General features: G+C 39.9%; 1 protein-coding gene across 1 annotated transcript; it reads right to left on the bottom strand.

The window, feature by feature from the left end:
- Positions 1-2,808: 2,808 nt before the first annotated feature.
- Positions 2,809-19,722, bottom strand: LOC306923491 (uncharacterized protein). The gene is made up of 25 exons (XM_079501617.1): positions 19,534-19,722; positions 16,367-16,556; positions 16,115-16,253; positions 15,758-15,891; positions 15,236-15,389; positions 14,412-14,516; positions 14,208-14,309; positions 13,844-13,990; positions 13,507-13,590; positions 12,297-12,444; positions 9,835-9,984; positions 9,675-9,747; positions 9,114-9,293; positions 8,808-9,008; positions 8,580-8,721; positions 8,358-8,491; positions 8,106-8,259; positions 7,888-7,992; positions 7,436-7,534; positions 5,549-5,695; positions 5,307-5,384; positions 5,076-5,223; positions 4,829-4,978; positions 4,570-4,642; positions 2,809-4,082 (listed from the first exon to the last, which is right to left on the bottom strand). Exons 1-25 carry the CDS (start codon positions 19,601-19,603, stop codon positions 3,899-3,901), a joined length of 3,291 nt encoding a protein of 1,096 aa, XP_079357743.1. The 5' UTR covers positions 19,604-19,722; the 3' UTR covers positions 2,809-3,898.
- Between the last annotated feature and the right edge of the window lie 603 nt (positions 19,723-20,325).

The following is a 20,325-nucleotide window of genomic DNA, read 5'->3' as shown; positions in this document are numbered from 1 at the left end:
CATGGAGAGAGAGTATGTTTTGCACTCCGTCCGTGTGTGTGTCCGTCCTTCCGTCCGTCCGTTACCAGCTAATCTCCGGCACCGTTAACCCGGTCGATGCCAAACTTTTTCCAGAACGGCCTGTTATAGCGCCACCATGAGGCAGCTTTTCACATTTTTTATCTGAAACTGCACCGATCTGCGTGAAACGTTGCATGCACACTCCCTAAAGGCCAAGGACAAACCTTTGACCTGCATTTTCCGCATCTGCCTTTTATAGCGCCACCAGGAGGCCGACTTTTGTAAAACACATTTTTATGATATTACTCCTCCAGATTCTGTCCAAAAATCTCACAAATCGTTACACAGTATCTCTATGGTCATGTGCTCAAGTCGGATCTGTCCGATATTTACGTGAAATCTTTCACACATTTTCTTACTAGGCTGAGGAATATATACCACCCTTTTCACATTGGCCTGTTATAGCGCCACCAACAGGTTGATTTTTGCAAAACACATTTTTGGAACAAAATGCCTCAAATCATCCAATTGCCATCAAAGGCGTATGAAGAAATGGCACCCTTTTCACATTGGCCTATTATAGCGCCACCAGGAGGCCACAACCTGACCTGCCCTGGTGGAGACCTGTGCCCCGAGGGGCACTTTTTCTAGTTAATCAATGTGATAGGCTGATAATAGCCGCCCGCCGATAGTTTAATAGTTAACGGTCTCACTCTCACCTGGCCCTATACTACTACTAGAAAACATCATTTCTAAAACGGTTAGTCCCAATACTTGATTCTGATTGGCTGGTTTCTGATTGACCACTAAATCGCACGATAATCATCAATCCCAGGTGCATTACATTGATCCCGCAACTCTGTAGCTATTAAACTTAAATTCCAGGTGCGTTACATTGATCCCGCAACTCTGTAGCTATTAAACGTACTTGATGTTTACTTCTTGTGAGCTGCCTGCGAGGCTGGGCAGCATTATGAGAGGCAGGGTTCTTGTGCTACCGTATGCGCACGCATGATGTTGTGTATCAGTGTGACGTCGTCTGTTAAGGCTATTCATAAATTGAGTGCTGATGATGTAATCCCAAATCTGTGTTCCACTTCCAAGATTGGATAACTGGTATTAACAAAGTACGTACATCTTTGTGATAAATCTTTATAAATGATAGAAACTTGACCTTTGCATTGACCCACAGTTTTTTGGTTGAAGCAGAACAGAGCTGTAAATACAATATACCTGGTATATTCTATGACTCCTTCAAATCTGAGAATGATCTTAATCCATTATCATCCATGATATCGCCAAGTACATGTGTACCACAGTTGGACCAATAATGAGGTACAAAACAGCGATCTCCAGTCTCCACTATGCAATGAGGGGTTTGGAGTAAGTTTGTTCATGACACTTACCGGTATCCCAATTAAGTAATTTTTCATATTTACGCCATAGAGACATGCATGGCATGTGCTATTATTGGGCCATAATGCAATCTACACTGCTTTAACGGAATATCTATGAAGAGAATGTCCCGTAAAGGAATAGGTGCCATAAATATACTGTAGCTGCAATGGTCAAACATCCAATTATTTGTATTAGCATAATATTCACAGTTTATTCACATTTCTTTACAGGGAGATAACTGCAGCGATAAACAATGAATGACTCACAAACATCAGGATGATCCTGAATAGTTCATGTGCATAAATATGCATTTAAATTGTATTAAATCGGTATATTATATTATATATCGGTATACACAAACGGATCTTTGATAATAATGGTACTTTGTCAAAGAAAAAGGTCCAGGTGATATTCTTTTGTCCTGACTCCTGATGAGGATGTAGGCTATGTCCGAAATTGAATTAAACTGAATAATGTTTTTGGAAGTTCCAGACAGTGTGCAGGACGTTTTTCTTTTAAATTATATCTACCATTGATACCAAAGGCCCCTTTGTGAACATTTGTCATTAACCTTTGAAGATCAGAAGAGGAAAATGATTGTTTATGCTGGTGATGATGACGTCAACAATATGTAATACAGTATAGTTAATCAGATTTGTTTTGTTCATGTCCTCTGGTCAAAGTCATTTCATGGAGAAGGCACATTTAGTCTTAACTCAAGATATTTGTGAATTCAAAATATGTCTTCCAGTTGGTATAATAAACATTTAATGTGTGTTCTACATTCTGTGAGTTTTTAAAATGTATTCAACAAACTAGGCAAAATTGAAAAGCATGTTATGTTCATTTATGTCCTACGTTTGGTGTTTGTTTGCATCTGCCTGCATAGAACCTTTTAGCATGTTTGTCACAGTCAGCACATACAGTACATTCTGATTGTATTGGTGGTGAACAATTACCACGATTAGCAATCATTAACCTACAGTAGCAACCACTTACAATGTAGCAACTGCATATTATACCCTAGCAACTGCCTATTAGTCCTTCACCTTTTTACCCTAGTAGCAATCTGAGAACCCATCGTCAAATAATAAAGGAAAAACAGCACCCTCTTTTCCTTGAATTTCCTTGAGTCAACAGTCTTGAGAGACTACCCTAGTAGTAACCACTAACCACCTGTGTTAACCTCTAAACCCTGTTTAACCCTATAGCAAACATATTAGACCCAAGCAAAAGCCTATAAGACCGTAGCAACCACAACCACCCGTTTTAATCATGGTTATTCACTGAAATATTTGCGACAATATTCAATTACTGGGACTTCCATCCGTTTCTTATTAATCAAATCTCTCTGATGTAATGTGTCTGTTATGTACTTGCGTTTGATTGAAACCAGTTAGTCGTTTTCTCGGTGAGTGGAATTAGTCCGGCAGTCAAGGTGGACGGGTGTGAAATTTGGTATATAGTCTTTTTTATTGGCCTAAAATATCTATATATTAATGAATTCACTTGCTGACCGGCTGTTAGTATTGGGCAATTTGTTTTATAGGGGTTTCTTGTGACCCTACCATTAACATCCTATGGCAGGCAAAAATGTCAAACTTTCCTTTTGCTTTAAGTAGCATGTAACATGTCAAACTAGGGGGTTTTCATGATTCTGAATCCATTCCAAGCATTAGTTTTGAACAAAACACACTCCTTGGGCTAAAAACAGCACTTGCCCAAAATGTGCTGACCTCATCACATTTGTGCTGACCTCATCACATTTGTGTGTTTTTTTTCCAGAATCATGAAAACCCCCTAGTTTGTCACATGCTACTTAAAGAATAATAAAACAATAAGCCACGAGAGGTCTCAGGTTACCGGGTATTTTACAATGGCTGGGCCATTGTAAAATACCCGGTAAGCTGGGGCCTCGAGTGGCTTATTGCTTTTCTAAAACGGTTACAAACATATAGCAATATTAACCTAATAAGCCACATCACTTCCTTGTTTTGCTCGGCAAGTAGGCTATGTGACGGGAGAATAGCGCTTGATGTCTTTACGGGGCTGCCTGGAGCCACACATTCACAGTCATATGAGCCGGGCGGTGCTTAGACGCCCGCACGGCATGGGTTTGTAAGGCAATGAAGCGCTCCCCTTCCCCAGTACAGCTACAGATCTGCGGAATCAGCTGGGAATGATATAAAGTGATTGAAGGTGTGGGTTATCGGTGAAATTTACAACGGTCACGTGACGGTAACCAGCCAATCAGAATCAAGTATTGGGACTAACCGTTTTAGAAGGAAAGTTTGACATTTTTGACAATTTTGCCTGCCATAGGCATGTTAATGGGGAAAAAAATTGCCCAATACTAACAGCCGGTCAGCAAGTGGATTCATGAATGTATGTATATAAACAATATTTTAGGCCAATAAAAAAGACTATACCAAATTTCCCGCTTTAAACAAAAGAAGCCTGTCGGCTGCCGGACTAAATGCAAAGGGGAGTGCTGTCCGTACTACAGTTCAGTGTGCTCTACATTCTCTTGACTCTGGTGAATCTTCTCAGGAACAGTTTGAGTCAGGAAGGTGTAGCGGTCTTTCTTCAGGTGCTGAGCAGACATCTGTTCCAACCCAATGGACAGGTAGTGTTCATCAGCACCGTACTGGTGCCAATGTACCAGGCCGGCTCCATTAGGTGACCTACAGTACATACACAGTTGTTTGTTCTTAATTAGGATGATAATGATTTGTTTATAGTGACTACAGGTCAATACATGCTCCTTCCTATGTCAGAAAAGCTCTGTATCGGACAGGCTTTCCTAAGTTTGGAGAGTCCGGACAACTGGACATGTGTGTGTGTGTGTGTGTGTGTATATATACACACACACACACATATATACACACATTTTCCGGAAAAAGTGTTCTGACGTCAGAAGGTGCATGTATTGCGGTTTACACTTTTATGATCTAATTATAACATACTGGCCCTTGAGCTTATTATTTAAATTGACGTCAGTTTCAGGAGTGAGATTTATCAAAGGACAGACCAAATGTACTCTAGGATCAGCTGTATAGGATTGCTTGATAAATCTCACATGGACTTTGGCTTAAACTTATTCCTGGTCTAAAATCTATGCTGGGTTGTGCACATAAATGACGGCCACTGTGTATATGAGTGTAATCCTACCCCGTCCGAGCAAAGTTGCCCCAGTAGCTCATCATGGTTTTGCTGAGCTGTTCCTCTTCTTCTGTACATAATACTGTAGAGTGATTAAGAAAATGGTTTAGTGAAGCTTCTGATGTACACTTTCAAAAGGGTATGGATTCTTGAAAAGCCAGAGCCAAAGTTATATTTATTATGTTCTATTAATTATTTCAATTTGAATACTGCACCCAGAGCCTTTATTATGTTGAATGAATTAAATATTTTTGAATATTGCACTTACTCCCAAATACGCCATAGGAAGTGATGAAGCAGTTTCCTAATACAGTGATGATTTCATCACCATGGTCTGATCCAACAAAGCTTGGCCTTCTCTCCTGCAGGAATTTGGGTGGATGCTGGTACTCATACAGATATACAGGAGCACCTGCATCTGGTTGTAGACAAAATGAGGTATGCGAGTTTCAACGCCAATATTCAAGGGAAAACGGGTTAATACCATTCTTAAGATTACAACATTTCTTACTTACCTCTGTGGGAATTTGCCGTCTTAATGGCTGGAATGGCAAACAGCATGTCTCCAAGCAGCTCTGTAAATCCATCTCTAATTTTCAGTCGATCTCCAGAGGTTCCAAGATATTCATCTGCCACAAGCTCTTTCACTGAGCCATCTTTCAACTTGAGGAAGAGAGAAATGATTATGTCTATAATAATAGAAAACATGACAAAACTCAGGCCATGCAACACAGTGTTTGTCTTACATCGGGAAAGAACATGGCTAGAATAGGCATGACATGTTCCCGGTCCATTCCCTCTGTCCAGTTTGGGGGAGCCATGAACTAGATGAGCAAGATTGTTTTGTTTTTTTTGTAGAAAAAAGAAAGAAAAGAAAAATAGAATCAAAACAATATATTTCAGAAAGACCTATGAAGTAAGTGAACTCAAAATAATCCATTGAATGTTCTAATGCAATGATATCAAAGATAATGTCACATGTACTTACCATAGGCAGTAGCCAGCCCCCTTCATGATTATTAATGCCTGTTATGAAAGGTATTTTAAGAAGTTCATGGTTTTGGTACAGTTCATCCACAGGTTTTGTGATGAAAGTTCCATCAACGGTGACAGGGTACCGGTGATACATGTTTTCCTTGAGAGAAAAGCATACCAATGTGTAAGAGATTTAACCCATTTAGACCTGAGGACGATTCTATAAATGCCTTCTAAATAATTTTTAGTTTTCTGAAAAACCCATGTTTCTGTTTTTAAACAAATTGAGCCCCCATGTAAATCGCATGGGGGCTTTCGTTCTCTAACATTCTCTAACATTTTCATGTCAAGGCCCCTCAAATATAATTTTACCCTAATGGAAAGGGGGTACACAAGCACATGGCCGTTTATCCGTTCGCCTTCTCCTACCAAACCACTCCGTTAGCACACATCTCTCCATGCACAAACAAATCCTGCACGCCACCCGAATCCATATGCACTACATCGCTTCCCCACAACTGCCATATTTACTGCACACATTACTTTTGTCAGACACACTGTTATTGCACAACATTTCGCTGTGATGCAAATTACATCACAAATTCCCCATTCCCCACCCCGTCCGCTTTTCACTGCACACACGGTACGGTTTGGTACAGTACGGTACAGTACAGCACAGTACAGTACAGTATGGTACAGTACAGTAGGCTACAGTAGAGTACAGTACAGTATGGGACAGTATTGTACAGTACAGTACAGTACAGTACAGTACAGTACAGTATGGTACAGTACCGTACAGAACCGTACAGTATGATACAGTTCAGTATGATACAGTACGGTACAGTATGCTACAATACTGCACAGTATGGTACCGTACCATACAGTACAGTACAGTACAGTACAGTACAGTACAGTACAGTACAGTACAGTACAGTACAGTACAGTATTCCCGCTAGGTTGCCACATTTGCGACATCCTTAAGCAACTTGGTATATAGAAACATTGCCACTTGCCATGCTTGCTTTTATACGGAAAAAAAACAAGCAAAACAAAAAATAGGGCCACTCAGTCAGGTTGCCAAGTTTGCACTTTCCAAGCAACTGGGTATATGAAAAACATCATGGGTTTCCAAGTAAAAAAGAAAAAAAAACAGTATCGCTCTCTCGCTATTGCCTTCTTCCCATTTGCGACGCGTGGTGCTAGGATGAGCGGGCCGAAGGCCCGCGAAATAGTACTATATATATTTGGCCGCCGCAGTGGTGTTTCCAGAAATTACATTTTGTGCAGGCAAGAATTACATTTTGGACAGGCAAGATGTGTTAATTGTCGTCTCCCCGCGCACAATCGTAGCACTAAAGGTTTTCAATGAGATATACCTGCCAGACGAGTAGGATACAAAGGCTGAAAGGCATGCATTTACATTCCAATGGGCGATTGAGGTCGCGCTCTACCGCAACGGCCAATCAGCTGTCCACTAATAGTTCTCAGGTCTTGTTTTTGTCCTCTCTCTTTTCTCATTGTATGGATTTTGACCAGGCCAGAAATGGATTTGGACAGGCGGACGCCTGCCCTCGCCTTATTGTAGATACGCCTCTGGGCCGTCGACCCCTATCTGAACATATGTTGTTCCAGTGACCAGTTCCAGTGAGCTACGAGCTTGTCGATCTGCTATTTTTCAACAGCTAAAGTATAACATGATGCTTAAAACACCAAAAGGGGTTCCCGTACTGAATCGGTTAAGATGTGGAAGCTCTGCAAGTGGAAATCTCAGGGAAGAGGTACTGAAATGAAAGTAATTGTCAAACATTCAGAACAACCAATACATTTCACTAAAATCGAATCAAATATTCTATATGATCAACTTGTTATGTCAGCAGATGATATCTAATACATGTCTAACCTTTTCGAAAGTCAGCATAGCATCAATGTCCATGGATCTCAGGCAGTCAGCAATCATTGTTGTGCTTGTGATGTCACATCCTGATACATTGGCTAAAAGCTGGCAATAACAATCAGAGAAATGTAAGATTTTAAAGACCATATAAAACTCTTGTTGGCATCATGTACTACATGTATTTATCGGTACACATTTTTAACCCAAACATTTAATCTCAGGATCCATTTGTGAATGACTCCAATGAATCCAATGTGGATATCGGACTATAATGTGCCCATGCAGCCTTTTGCATTAGTTATTTATGTCTACTACTACAACTAATTTGGGCAAGATTTCATCCTAATCAGAGCCTCATTGACTTCCAAAATAAAACTTGGCAAGTGAATATTGCAAAGACATATCTGGGGGCTACTAACTTGTATGAATGCCATAAAAAGAGTAAACTGCTAAATAACCTGTGCTATAGGCAAAGGATGTTCCGTGAATAATGAATCCATTGCAGCAGTGCCACTCTCAGCAATTCCACGGTGAAACAGGCGATCAGACAATGGAGACAGAGCCTAATAATTCAAGAAACACAAAACATAGAATAAACGAAAAATGTCCTCTATAAATTAATTCTGTGTCTGTCATTAAGTTTAAGAGAATAGTTTTTCTGTGGATTGTACTGTACCAGGAGGGACACGCTCACTCCACCAGCAGACTCCCCAAATATGGTGACTGAACCTGGATCTCCTCCAAAGTTGTGGATGTGATCCTGGACCCATCGCAGAGCTGCCACCTGGTCCAGTAAACCAAAGTTTCCTGAAATCTGTTCATCTCCGGTACTGAAAAGAGTAGATGATCAGGAATCGCTAAAACAAGTCACCAAGGCACAGTTCCTCTAGGTCAGATGCAGGACATCATCATAATTCATCTTCCTCACCTGAGAAATCCCAGTGCTCCTAAGCGATATTGGATCAGAACCACTACTACGTCCTGGTAAGCAGCCAGGGCAGAACCATCGTACAATGAGGCTGAGCCAGTTGATAGCCCTCCACCATGGATCCAGACCATGACCTATAGGGAGTAGAACAATGAAATCTTTATCCTTTTAATTTTACTAATCACACTCACCAATTCCATCAAGGAAAAACAAGGATCTTACTGGGAGTTTGACATCTTGAGTATCTACTGCTGGAGTGTAAATGTTGAGGTACAGACAGTCTTCTGAGATGTCAGGGATATCTGCTTCATTCATGAATAGCATCTTTATCAGATCCAGAAGAATCTGTTTATTTTGGACACAGCTGTGAAAACAAACCAAAAGAGTATTCCAGTTAATATGTGGAACAAAACTCAATCCAATAAATACCTAACAGCATGAATGACTTACATGAATGGTTGTTGGGTGGCATCTCTCACTCCTTCCCATCCCTCTGCAGGCTGGGGTGGGGCCAGTCTCAGAGGTCCTACAGGAGGCTTTGCAAACGGAACTCCCAGGTAGACATGGACCCCCGTATCCTTCCCCTTTACACTCAAATGCTCTCCTCTCAGACTTCCCAGTTTTGTGTGGACTACAGGCCCCGTCTTTGGTCTGTTGAGAAAAGTATCATACAGTGATGCTGCAGTGAGTTTCACCCAGACAAAACCTAATTTAAAAAAGGTACATTTATATATAGGAATAAGTACAGGATCATACAGTTCACTGTTCTCCATCTTTTCTCTATGTTGTCTGATCTTCTCAGGAAGGGTTTCAGTCATGAAAATGTAACTGTCCTTCCTTGGGTGCTGACCAGGTTCCTGCTCCATCCCAATTGAGAGGTAGTCTCTCTCTGCTCCATACTGTGGCCAGTGTACCAGGCCGGCTCCATTAGGTGATCTACACAAACACACAGTACAGAAGAGAAGGCTGGTGATACCAATGAGGACAGCATGAAGTACATTAAGTCATTGCATTTACTGAAACGAAAACCCCATTTCACAGTTAGATTTCCTTATTGAATTACCAAACATCCTCTGGGGAACTTAACTGAGGATGTTTGGTAATACCTTGCTCTTTTTTTAAATAAGAAATGGTCCCCTCCCATTAATGTTAGAAGCCATGCAATTGCCAGCAAAAAGTGTGGAATATCAAAACTATTTAAACTATTTAAACTATTTAAACTCAGTTAAGTTTCCTAGTTTCCAAACATCAAACATTCTTATAGTTACTGGATACAAAACAAAACAAAAAATCTGCACATTGAAAAATCTCTCTTACCTTGTACGAGCAAAGTTGCCCCAGTATTTCATCATAATTCTACTTAGCTGTTCATCTTCCTCTGTACATGAGTCTGAGAGAGAAATAATTATAGAGATGGTGTTAACAAAAATCACATTATAGACTACATGATGAGTTGCAAATCCTAGTCTTGTTTTACCTTGCACTATGACTTGATCTTCTGTGAAACAGAATCCCAAAACAAAAAATATTTCATCCCCATGATCAGAGCCAACATAGCTGGGTCTCTTCTTCTTGAGCATGCTGGGTGTCTCCTCAAACTCATAGAAGTACACTGGAAGTCCTGCATCTGTTTGGAGGATGAAAGAAAGTAATGAATTCATGTCACGCAACATACTGTACCTGGTCATTGATTTCTTCTAATGGTTTTCAGAATATCAGGTATCAAGTAAAATAGCCAACAATCAGGATAGGCCTACATAGTCTGCATTTATCCAAAGTGCTTTATGCACTTTTTTTTGTGCATTCACACACAACCATACACGGTACACCACCCTCATAGGCATTCCGTGTCTTGCTCAAGGACATGAATATGCATTTCCTGCTCTATCCATGTTTGGGATACATATTTTCTGGGCAGCATGCAGTTGTGCCTTTTGTCACCATATTGTTAAACCCCACTCTGTTCCCCTGTGGAAATGGTCATGTCCTCTGCAACTATTTCAATGAGTAGAGCAAGGGTTCTCAAACTTTTATATGCCACAACCTCATTTTATGGGGGAATTCTATAGAGTAGTTTCAAGGTGGAAATAAAGGAAATCTTAAAATAAAATCATTTTTGTTGGACTTATATCTGAATATTTAGTAATAGTTAATAATAGTTAAAGCAGTGCAAAATACATTTGCACAAATCTATATATGTATTTATATATTTGTATTTATATTCCCTGGAACAACATATTTTGAGATGGGGTCGGCGGCCAAAATGAATACATATATTTTTGGGGGTCCTTGAACATGAAAACATTTTTCAGAATACTGTCAGTATTTAGAAGGCATTTGTAGAATCGTCCTCAGGTCTAAATGGGTTAAACAACATAACATTTTATTTTATGCTTTAGCTTAAAGCAATTTCACTTAAACCCATACAGGGCACCACAAATGTTGCAAATAACACTGTTGCAGAAACAAGACCCTTTTTCCCTTTATCAAATTGTATATAAATAATCTTGTATGAGTAAAGTTACCATGACTGGCAAATAGTTTTGATATTCCACACTTTTTGCTGGCAATTGCATGGCTTCTAACATTAATGGGAGGGGACCATTTCTTATTTTAAAAAAAGAGCAAGGTCTTAAGAGGGGCCTCTATATTCCCTAAAGCACTTTCACTTGTGGAATATGTCGATGAAATGCAATTTCCACCCAAGCATGCTTGCGGCCTAACTGCTACAACCCACAACTTACACAACACTGGCTGGGCAACGCAGCCCTTTCTGGTTCTAAAATGTGAAGTGAATACATTTTCTTATCTCACTGAAAATGGCCTGAAAATAATAGCTAAACTATGACAAGAGCTCTGGAAGTCTATTAAAGGATGCAAAGGGTTACCATTCATCTTTGGTTTCTGTGAGTTTTAGTGAATAAAACATTATCTTTACCAATCAGTATGGTAGAACATACAATATAACTAATGTAGTTGTAGTTGGTCTACATGTACCTGCCCTTCTATTGAGACATTGATATGTGGGGTATAGAGCATCGCAGTCCCGCCCCCTACCAGGGCCCAGGAAATGATTCCCCGTTCATTTTCCTCATAGACATTTCAAAAAGTATTTACAAAGAGCCTCGTACAAAGCCAACTCGAGTTGTGACAAATCATGACAACAAACACATTTTTTCGGGCCGAACAAATAATTAGAAAGAAGAAGAAAACGGCAGGTTACAACACTGTTGTTTTTCTTCTTTGTAATTATTTGTTTGGTCCAAAATATTGTGTTTGTTGTCATGATTTGTCACAACTCGAGTTGGGTTTGTACGACGCTTATAAGGTCTTTAAATTTTGAAATGTCTATGGGAAAAATACATTGGGAATTGGGCCTGGCGTCGTCATGAAAGGGGGCGGGACTGCAACGCTCTATAGCAGGGGTTCTCAACCCGTGGGTCGCGACCCCTCGGGGGGGTCACCAAATTATTTTGGGGGGTCCCCAAATTATAAAAAAAGAAAGAAAAATACATTTTTTTCTTTTTTGCAACTGAATGGCTGGAAAATGGAAATGAAGAGTTTACATAGTACATGCATACACCTTCCCTAATGTATATCTGGTTTCAGTATTTATTTATGGTGTATTGTCTCTATTATTAAGGTTATTGTAGCAGTCAATTTATATTGGGGGTCGGGAGGGGGCGGGGTGGGGGTCCCGAGACATTGCCAAAGCATTTCCGGGGGTCCCCGGCCAAAAACGTTGAGAACCCCTGCTCTATAGGACCACTGGTTAACAATGTGGTTTATCTATGCCCAAACAGGCTTTCTATTAGCTCAGCAGCAGATGCCTGCATTGGGGACCCGGGTTCAAATCCAGTTAAAACATGAAAGTATACAGATTGCAGCTTTAAGTTCTGTTGATAAACAGAACCTAAAGACACCTAGTTATAATCTTACCTCTGTGGAAGTTTGCAACCTTAATGGCAGGAATGGCAAACACCACATCTCCAAACACCTCAGTAAGAGCATCTCTAACTTTCACATGATCCGCTGACGTTCCCATGTATTCATCAGCCAACAGCTCTGTTATCCACTGGTCTTCAGGCTAGATCATAGATAGAACATTCAATAAGGCCTTGACATATAAAACACTGGAAGTGGTGAATGGGGGGAGGATGTGGTCTAAATTGAGTTCCATGTGGACAATGCTGCTCACTGTCTCAACAGGTACTGTAGCCATAACTTTCAGTGAGTGAAGCCTTCTCCCCACTCCCGTTTCCCCTTTACAGTCGCACAGATTTATATTAATATAAATTGAAATCATCTAAGCATAATTGCTTTTGCTTAGTAGAAATAAAAAAATAAAAAGTAAAATATATTTTCGTGAACGGAAATGGCAGCTTCCTTACGGGAATTTTAGTTCGGGAGGTAGTTTCTATAGAGCATTTAGTCTTGCGTAGCCAGACAACTATATCGATCTGGTAACGCGAGACCCGGGGGGCCACAGGCTCAAGGAATAGAGTTTAACCTGTGATGTCATGCCTTACTTTTTATTTGTGTTTTCTCTATTCATTTGGCCATTAAGGTCCACAGAATGAGAGGCCTGCTCTGCCGGAAACACTGCGAAAAAAGGTTATGGACATTTTTGTATATCACACCATAGACATGGCAACATTTTCCAAATTTCATTATGCTTTAAGTAGCATGTGACATGTCAAACTAGGGGGTTTTCAGGATTCTGAATCCATTCCAAGCATTAGTTTTACACGAAAAACACTCCATGGGTTGGCCTAAATAAATGTGCCCAAATGTGCTGACCTCATCACATTTGTGATGACGGCTAGGGACGTTTTTAGCCCAAGGATTGTTGGAATGGATTCAGAATCATGCATATAGAATCATCTACAGTATATGCTTGGTGTGGTATACAAAAATGGCCATGTGGCAGAGCCACGTATGGCTATGCAAGACTAAGTATTAGGTAAATAACAGCTCGAAGGTAATATTTGCCATAACACAACCTTATGTTATGCTCATGTTGTTGAGGTACCGTAAGTATTTTGTGGCATGTTCAAAACAATAGGTTAAATCAAATATAGGGCAGGAATGTTCTTAACATTTAGGCATGATACCAGACGTTGTTACAAGAACTGTAGAGTTATCTTACATTGGGGTATGTATACATGGACATAATGGGCACAGCTTCTTGTCGGTCCATTCCATCCACCCAGAGTGTAAGAGGACCCATGAACTGTCATAACAAAACACAGAATTATATATACATAGATAGATATAGCACATGACTTTATGGAATTATACGCGATAATTGGAACAATAATGCTGAGTGAAAAATAAAATACCCACATGCTTATAACTTCAGAAAAGTTGTGGTTTCCTCTATATACAGTATAGATAATAAATGTATGAACATGCTTTCAGATAACATGGGTAATAGTATGTGTGTCCAAATTTGATTGGATTGGATTCTGATTATGTCAACTTACATGTAAAAAGAACCACCCTGCTTCATCGCTATTGTACCCAATCATGAGAGGCACATTGTGCATCTCATGATTTTGTAAAGCCTCCATTCCAGATTTGAGAAGGAACTGTCCATCAGCAGTCATTTTACTTTGTAGTAGTACTTCATACTAGAGACCAAAATAAAGACAATAGACACAGCTAGAAGGATATAAAATAAATTACTTAGGACTTTTGCTATCTCCTTCCCAAGCATCCCATCATGTCAAGATACAATAAATAATCAGTTTCCTGGTTTCATGACAATAAAACATGCTTTTTATATTAATTGTATGACTTTAAAAGGCCTTATGTTGACATGTATCAGCAAGATCCAAACATGCTTACCTCTTTCTGATACTTCACTATGTCATCTATGGTCAGCTTCATCACACATTCAGCAACCTTCTCAGTGGTAGAACTATCACAGCCGGAATAGTTTGCTATAGCCTACAAAGAAAAATAATGGGTCTTACTATGGACTTGTTATGCACATCACGCACACATGTATACATGTCCTTTCATCTAGCCATTTGTAATTGCAGAACTAACCTGGGCTACAGGCAGAGGGTCGGAGGAATAGAGAGGATCACATGCTACAGAGCCACTCTGCGCTATTGCACCATGAAACAAGCCAGCGGACAATGGAGAAAGAAGCTGCCAATAAAAGAGAGGAAAACATATTTAAGAAAGGTCAAGATATTAACACCTTAATTGAAGGGTGCCGTGTCCGGCTCATTATTCCGACAGCGTGTTAGTCCGACTCGCGCCTTACTAACCCTGTTCCTACTCCCTATAACCGCACGCAAAGCCACGTAGTCTGACTAATGAGATGTCGGAGTTATGAGCACCCCCCCCCCCCCCCCCCCCTAATTTTCCCATTCATGTCAATGGGGAAATGTAATGCACAAATAAATTAATATCAATTAAATTAAACTACACAACATTTCTCAAAATACGAGCGCACCATTCCCGATGAAGCCGGTCGATTTGACATTATGGCTTAAGTGTGTACCGCCAAAACGGTGGGACAAGTAGCGTGCCAAACTTTAGGGTTAGGCTACTCTAGAAAAAGTAGTAAAAAATAAAATCTGGTTGCAACCACACTAATAAGCTCTCAGTATTTTGTGTGTGTGCGTGCGTGCGTGCGTGCGTGCGTGCGTGCGTGCGTGCGTTTATCCCTTGGACTATTTATTAATGTGCAATCGTATACTTTTTTGCATCATTAATTTTCCATCAATAAAGTAATCTGAAATGCATAGCTCTTGAAAGTATGGAAAATATTTCCTAGATCTAGACCGTCTAATGACTTGCAAAGTTGCGAAGATTCATATTGTTAATAATTCAATAGATATCATTTGTTCATGTGTTCTTACTAATGCAGATACGCTCACTCCACCAGCAGACTCCCCAAATATGGTGACAGAACCTGGATCTCCTCCAAAGTTGTGGATGTGCTCTTGGACCCATCGTAGGGCTTCCACCTGGTCCAGTAATCCAAAGTTTCCTGGTAGATGCTTGTCTCCTGTGCTTTATGAGCATAGACGTTTGCAGAGGTATGGTGAGGTAAATGTATTTATAAAGTGCCTGCCTTTCATAACAAATGTTACATGGTGTTTATGTTACATAAATCAACAATACAATGCGTTACAGCAGAGCAGTATATTATAAAATACATACATGCACAGTACATATAATATATATAGACAATATTACAATATTTGTTTTTCCAGATTTCGAGGAGTTAATTGAACCACTTTTTTCATGTGTGGTTCAAAGTTCATTTGATGATCAAATAAAACTGAAAAAGTTATTTGAAACTTTAGTGAACAGAACATAAATACATACAGCACAAATTGACACAGCATTGCATGGTTCAGGAGAGGACCCAGTCTTACCTAAGGAATCCCAGTATCCCAATGCGATATTGTATCAGAACAACAACCACATCCTGGTAGGCAGCCAGAGCAGATCCATCATATTCTGATATAGCCCCCATATAAAATCCTCCTCCATGAATCCACACCATGACCTTAATGACAGGATACATTTCATGTAATCTTTTAAGAAAGACTGTTGGCTGTCACATTTTTCAAATGCTTCCCCCAAACACCCTGACTATAGTCATGAAGAAAAAATACTCAAACCAGTTGTATTTACAGTACTGTATATCCTTAAAGGATATACTGTACTACTGTAAACACAACTGGTTTTACATATGTTTTCTTCATCTGAGTCGTGATTTGAATACTTACGGGCAGTTTATGACTCTCAGATGGTTTGGAAGGAGTGTAAATGTTGAGATAAAGGCAATCCTCAGATATGTCTGGGAATTTGCCTTCAATGGATAGATCGGCCGCGATCATAGCAGACAAACTGGCATCTTGAACACACCTGTTAACATGCATTTAGGTTGCTTGAAATTAAGAGTGAGGTCTTATTTAGCACGGATTATCTTTTTCTATACAGGAAGCTTATAAACTGTGTGTAATTTACACTTCACTTACATGAATGGTTGTTGTGTAGCATCCCTCACACCTTCCCATCTCTGTGCAGGCTGGGGTGGGGTCAGTCTCAGAGGTCCAACAGGTGGCTTGGCAAAGGGCACTCCCAGGTAGGCATGGACTCGTGTATCTTTCCCCTTTACGCCCACATACTTGCCTCTCACACTCCCCAGTTGTGTGTGGACGACTGGTCCTATTAGATGCAGATGCATGTGCAAAAATGGACAGACAGGAAGCTGCATGATCATTTTTAAAGATTATTCTGTTTGTAGCCCGCAACTACTTGTATTTTCCATCTCATTTTATTGCCAATTGTTGGAGCTATTCGCTGTTTTGTATTATTTCACATTTATTTATTTGTTATTTCATTTGGTACAAATTACTTTTCATTACAACAGTATCACTTCAGTTAATTTTGTGTTTACAATTTACAATTTACAATTTAGGCATTTAGCAGGCGCTCTTAATCCAGAGCGATTTACATTAAGTCGCTCTGTTTCAGCTACATGCTTTATTTTGAAGGTATTGAGTGTACAGGTGAATTTATTTAACTGTCATCAGACAGGCACAGATAGGCACCGGGACAGTGCACAGGTTTTTGCCAGGGTGACAGGGTCAAAGCAAAGTGCCGTATTTGTCTGTAAAAGGAAAGAAAAAGTAAAATACCACCAACCTGCAAGAACTGCTTGGAGTGGACATTGGACTCATTTATCCCTGCGTAAGATTCATTATAGGCTACCTGGTGCCTCAGTGACCTTTTGAATTGTATTGTTTTGAGGACAAATAGCGTGCTTGCCGTGCTACGGCAGCTACGCCATTAAATTACATTAAAGTTGGTACCAGTAGGCTACTGAGTTAAAGGCAGACTGATGGACATGCATGTGGAAGACCAGCAACAAATACACAAACACAACTTCACGTTTCTAGTTTTTGCTTTTTGCATGTCCCTGTTTGCTTGCCAATGTTGCTTAACCATGACCACCAGCTAACCTATAATATTTTGGAGGGCATGTGCGATGCGTTTGTCAAAAGACAAACTGAACACCAGCCAGGTGACAGCTATAGGTCCACCGTAGCTTTGTTTTTTGTCCACAATCAAACAAGTGAAAGGTCTACCTAGTTTTACAGTGACTTAATTAATAGCATGGACCAGCTGAGGCAGACCCAGTGGGGAAACCCCGCCACTTCGATCAATGGAAATCAATTGTCGGAATGGCGGTGTGTCGGAATGGCACTCTGTTCCCGACCCAATTTACCCAGATTTGGCACGGCTTGAAACTTGAAAGCGATACTTTTACGAATGCCTCTAATTGGCCAATTATGCAACCCTGTTGCATAATTAATCAATGTGATAGCTGCCCTAGTTAATGGTCTCACCTCTCACCTCGCCTACGCCTAGCATGAGGTAAAAGGTCGCAGGTGTTGTTGAATGATGAGCCCACGGCGAAAACCAGAATCCCTGCAGAATATTAACAATAATGATAGCCTACTATAGAGGCAACAGATTAAATGTAGTGTAAGTGATTTTCTTCGGTTAAAAATAAGTGTTAAAAAGCTCTATATTGTGATAGTACTCATTGCTATAGACCCGGAGTCTCCATGTCTCTCCCGCTTTTTATTAAACAGAAAATGCATTTTCAGGTCAGGATACCAATTTTATTCAATCAGGATAGAGAACGCAGTCAGGATACAGATTAAACAAGTGGAATTGTATGTGATGACACAAAGAAATGAGCAGACAAAATTGGAACTGGAACAGTACCCGTAAGATGCCCTGAGGGCGAGAAGCGCTGCGGTGAAACAATACGGCAGTGAGGTCAGATGTAGATCTGGCCGGCTCCATATATGCAGATCTAGTATGTCAAACCATGTATGGCTATCCAGGGTTTGACTAGGTCTAACCCAGTGAAATGTATTTGTTGTTCTGAATGTTTGACAATTAGATCCATGTGTTGTACCAACTCAATTTGCAAGCAAGTGTGACTTGCGTCACAGCAACCACACTGGTTATCAAGAGACTGTCAAAATATGGCCATATACTGACATTCAGAATAAGATATGTAACGCACATCCTCCATTCCTGGTGCTGAGCCAAACTGTTAAAACGGACAACGTAGAAAAAAGACTATAATGCTCAGTTGAGAAGCACGAGTTAAACTATTAATCTGGTGTCAGTGAGGTCAGATGTAGATTTGCTGGCCGGCTCCATATATGCAGATGTAGGTGATGATCCAGTCTTCTACAGACAGCCATATATGGAGTGTGTCATGAGGCATGATGTGGCATGACGTGTCACGAGGCGTGACTATATATGGAGGCGTGATGTGACATGACACGACTGATGGGAAATGCTGGTTCTCATAGTAACTGCGGCCTATGGTCGCAATAAAAATGTATGCTGATAAATGGCTACTCACTCCTGATTGGCTGAAATTCTGTCATCTACCTGAAAGTGAATTTTCTGTTTATTAAAGAGCTGGAGAGACAGAGAGACCCCTGTTACTGAACAAACACTATAGCAATGATTACTATCAGATTATCAGCAGTGTTGGGCAATATTACTTAGGAGAGTAATATGTTACTTATTACTTATTACTCCTTAGAACAAGTAATAATGTTACATTACTTATTACTTCGAATCAAGAGTAATAGTTTTACATATTACATATTACTTTTGTGCATGCGAAAAAAGGGATGTACAACAACACAATCTGTTTAGTCAGCTTCTTTTAGAACTGAATCCAATTGTTTTGATTAATATTAAGAAGAAGAGTCACCAATCAGCCAAAAAAGCTATAAAATAAAGCAGTAATCTCTCTCAACCTTTTAAATTAAATGTTTTCAAGCCAACAGCTAAAACATAATAATAATAATAATAAAGTAATATGTGTGCTTTACAAAGTAAATAGTAATTATATTACTGTTTTGGCAGAGTAATACCTTACACTACTCATTACTGGAAAAGGTAATAATATTACAGTAATATATTACTAGTAACTATTTACTGCCCAACACTGATTATCAGAATATTGTGATTTAACCTTTTAACAAAAAACCTTTTGTTTTAAGCAAAAGAATATCACTTACCCTACCTTTAATAATGTGAAGGCTCAAATGTCCATGGTCGCAAAGAAAACCACAGCCAAAACTATGAACTATCATAAACTTACCTTCCATGTCTGCAGTGGCACATATAAACCATGTGCATGTTGCTAGGAGTGTGGCTACAAGAGACTTCATGTTTACTTGTGAGCTGCGAGCCTGGGCAACAACAACCCAGGTGAGCGAAGTGGAGCGCTCAGATTTTTAAAAGACGATGAACTATACTCACTTGCCCTGTGGCATATATTGAACAATATTGAGCACAACCGCCCGGACCACTTCTCTTCTTTCTACTACCGCAGTCAAATACTGAGCATACAGTATTGAGCAATATGGGTTGGGCCTATATGACCTCCCCCTTCGCTGTCCAGAAGTTAAATAGGCCTACTGCTGTCAGTGAAATACAATTTGTATTTTATTAAATGTTTTACCAATTACGACTTAAAAAATTAAGTCATAGTTCCTAATTCCCTAGGGATGACTTTAGTAAAGACGGTGTGATGAAATGATATAGGCTGAAACGTCATGTTTTAGAAGGAGATTCACAGTAGGTATACTATTCACAAACAATAAAGCAGGTTCAAATCACAAACACAGCTCTATGATTATAAATAGCCTAGATAGTAAATTGCCTACCTGTCTGGCTGTCTCCAGTTAAGATTTTGTTATTTCAAAGCTCAAACTGGACACCTTAAGTAAATGAATGAGCAAATGCAGGATTAATTGTTTTAACTGGATGAAACTGGATAAACTCCAGGAAAAGGGTTAAGCGGTCATGACTCATGGCCTGTAAAGGTAATTGTTAACAGGATGAGGTCGATCAGAGAAAGATAAGTGGACGCAGGGGGAATGGTTGATAG

This window comes from Electrona antarctica, assembly GCF_951216825.1.
Source record: "Electrona antarctica genome assembly, chromosome: 5".
Classification (NCBI taxonomy): domain Eukaryota; kingdom Metazoa; phylum Chordata; class Actinopteri; order Myctophiformes; family Myctophidae; genus Electrona; species Electrona antarctica.
Note: the sequence above shows the minus strand (reverse complement) of the source record. Positions and strands in the feature narration are given on the sequence as shown.

Coding starts and splice junctions, on each gene's coding strand:
- LOC306923491 (XM_079501617.1), bottom strand. CDS start 19,603: ATGAAGTCTCTTGTAGCCACACTCCTAGCAACATGCACATGGTTTATA. Junction 14,310..14,411: donor ACCCTCTGCCTGTAGCCCAG/GTTAGTTCTGCA, acceptor TTTTCTTTGTAG/GCTATAGCAAACTATTCCGG. Junction 4,643..4,828: donor TTCCTATGGCGTATTTGGGA/GTAAGTGCAATA, acceptor ATCACTCTACAG/TATTATGTACAGAAGAAGAG.